Source organism: Lottia gigantea (genome assembly GCF_000327385.1).
Source record: "Lottia gigantea unplaced genomic scaffold LOTGIsca_6, whole genome shotgun sequence".
Taxonomy (NCBI): Eukaryota; Metazoa; Mollusca; class Gastropoda; family Lottiidae; genus Lottia; species Lottia gigantea.
In genome coordinates this window covers 4,399,691-4,402,478 of record NW_008710049.1, presented here as the reverse complement: position 1 = coordinate 4,402,478, position 2,788 = coordinate 4,399,691, and the positions used below count along the sequence as shown (strand labels likewise).

General features: G+C 37.3%; 1 protein-coding gene across 1 annotated transcript; it reads left to right on the top strand.

Moving 5' to 3' along the window:
* Positions 1–1,804: 1,804 nt before the first annotated feature.
* Positions 1,805–2,788, top strand: LOTGIDRAFT_154804 (hypothetical protein; the record flags this gene model as incomplete). Its single annotated transcript, XM_009064003.1, has 3 exons — positions 1,805–1,880; positions 2,343–2,510; positions 2,727–2,788. 3 exons carry the CDS (start codon positions 1,805–1,807, stop codon positions 2,786–2,788), a joined length of 306 nt encoding a protein of 101 aa, XP_009062251.1.

Here is a 2,788-nt window from a genome sequence, read left to right as displayed (position 1 = left end):
TATACACATATAAAAATTCTGTTATCAATTCTGACAGGGTTAGTGGGCATATGTTATCTTGCCTGGTACAATCCTACAGCCATTAGACCACATGTCCTTAAAATCATAGTCATTAGATCACACATCCTTACAATCCTAGAGCCATAAGACCACACATCCTTAAAATCCTAGAGTCATTAGACCACACATCCTTGCAACCCAAGAGCCATAAGACCACATGTCCTTAAAATCCTAGAGCCATAAGACCACACATCCTTAAAATCCTAGAGCCATAAGACCACACCTCCTTAAAATCCTAGAGTCATAAGACCACACGTCCTTAAAATCCTAGAGTCATTAGACCACACATCCTTGCAACCCAAGAGCCATAAGACCACACCTCCTTAAAATCCTAGAGCCATAAGACCACACCTCCTTAAAATCCAAGAGCCATAAGACCACACCTCCTTAAAATCCTAGAGCCATAAGACCACACCTCCTTAAAATCCAAGAGTCATAAGACCACACATCCTTAAAATCCTAGAGCCATAAGACCACACCTCCTTAAAATCATAGAGCCATAAGACCACACGTCCTTAAAATCATAGAGCCATAAGACCACACATCCTTACAATCGTAGAGTCATTACACCACACATCCTTAAAGTCCTAGAGTCATTACACTACACATCCTTAAAATCCTAGAGCCATTAGATCACACGTCCTTAAAATCCTAGAGTCATTAGATTACACATACTTATAACCCTAGTGTCATTAAACCAGACATCCTTACAACCCTAGAGTCATTTAACCAGACATCCTTAAAACCCTATAGCCATTAAATCACACATCGTTACAATTCTAGAGTCATTAGTCGACACATCCCCGCATTCCTAAAACCATTAGATCACCAATTCTTACAATCCTAGAGTCATTAGATCACACATCCTTACAATCCTAGAGTCATTAGATCACCCATCCTTACAATCCTAGAGTCATTAGATCACAAATCCTTACAATCCTAGAGTCATTAGATCACACATCCTTACAATCCTAGAGTCATTAGATTACACATCCTTACAATCCTAGAGTCATTAGGTCACACATCCTTACAATCCTAGAGTCATTAGACCACACATCCTTACAATCCTAGAGTCATTAGATCACACATCCTTACAATCCTAGTCATTAGACCACACATTCTTACAATCCTAGTCATTAGATCACACATCCTTACAATCCTAGAGTCATTAGACCACATATCCTTACAATCCTAGTCATTAGACCACACATTCTTACAATCCTAGTCATTAGATCACACATCCTTATAATCCTTGAGTCATAATAGTACACATTGTTTCAGTCATAAAGCCATAGACCACACATCCCTACAATCCTAAAATCATTAGACCACACATCCTTATAACCCTAAATATGCATTTTTCTTTTCATTCTCATAATGTAGGTGTACAGTTGGGAGTGCAAACTATTTTCTGTACCCCCATCTGGTATTTATTTACAGCTGGGTTCTATGTCTATGTCTTGTATGTTCTGTTTCGTTTTGTTAATATCATGCGATCCTGGGACCCATGATCCTTGAAGAGATAAGCTTTGATGGATCGGAGGCAGGAATAGAGGAAGTTTTTCGGGCTATAAGTGGTAGTTATTTGTATGGAAAATAGAAAACCCCCTTTGAACCCATTTAACGATGACAACTACAAAAAATTCACCGTAACAGCTGCTCAGATGAAAATCGAGTCAAATCATTTGATAGGAAGAAGAGTCGAACATCTCTAACAGTACAATTAGTTTATAAATCTAGAAAGATGAATAAACTCTTGTTCTCAGTTTTATTGGTACTGGTTGGTATATGGTTAACAACAGTTGGTTTCACTGATTCTGGTAAGTTTTCTTGTTTATCAGTAAGAGTCTCTGTAACACTATATTCCTCGAGTAATCAGACGAGTTGACAATCAATGGGTTTTCTTTTATCCACGGTTGTAGCATTCATTTACATCTAAGAGGCACACTCCCTTCAGATGTTTAAGCGTATTTTCTTTTTTTTTTCCTATTTCATGTAAAGAGGCTGGAAAGAGGTTTTCTAGCTTTTTAGTGTATTGTGACCATTTGCATCCATTTGCAGCTGTCTCATTTTCTGTCAGAAGTATGTCTATGGCTCCAGTGAGTGTATAAAAGCCTATATAAGCCGTATATGAAGTTGATATAGCTTAAATTGGAATGCGATAGATGCGTCATAAAACGCTTAGTTTTAGTAGACTGGCAAAACCAACAAACGTCTGACTGATAATTGGAATGTTGCGAATCAAAGCTAATCCATCACGTTATATTTGGATATCATTGCAGTTCAATGTACGTCAGACCCTGTTATAATACACGGTGTATTGGACTCTGAAATAACATCCAGAGAAGTTGGGGAAATGCATAATTTTACATGTGGAGGTACACAAGAAGATACAGGAACTGTGACATGTAATTACACTGGAGATTGGACGGCAAGTTTGTCATGTGAAGGTAAGAAATTTCAAAATTTAGGAAACAAAGCATTGTACAATGTATTTAGCTGAACGAGTGGCCATTGAAACTATCAAGTTAAATATCTGAAAAACGTGAAAAACTTGTTTATTTCGTCACAAAAAAAATAAATTTTTACCAACCCAGGATAATGTCCAAACTACATCGTGTGAGATCTTCATTTGTCAATGTTAACATGAAAATATTATATTCTAGCTGCCTTATTAGTTGAGACACATTCTGAAATAGGTCACTTGAATGAAGATCACAAAGCGTGA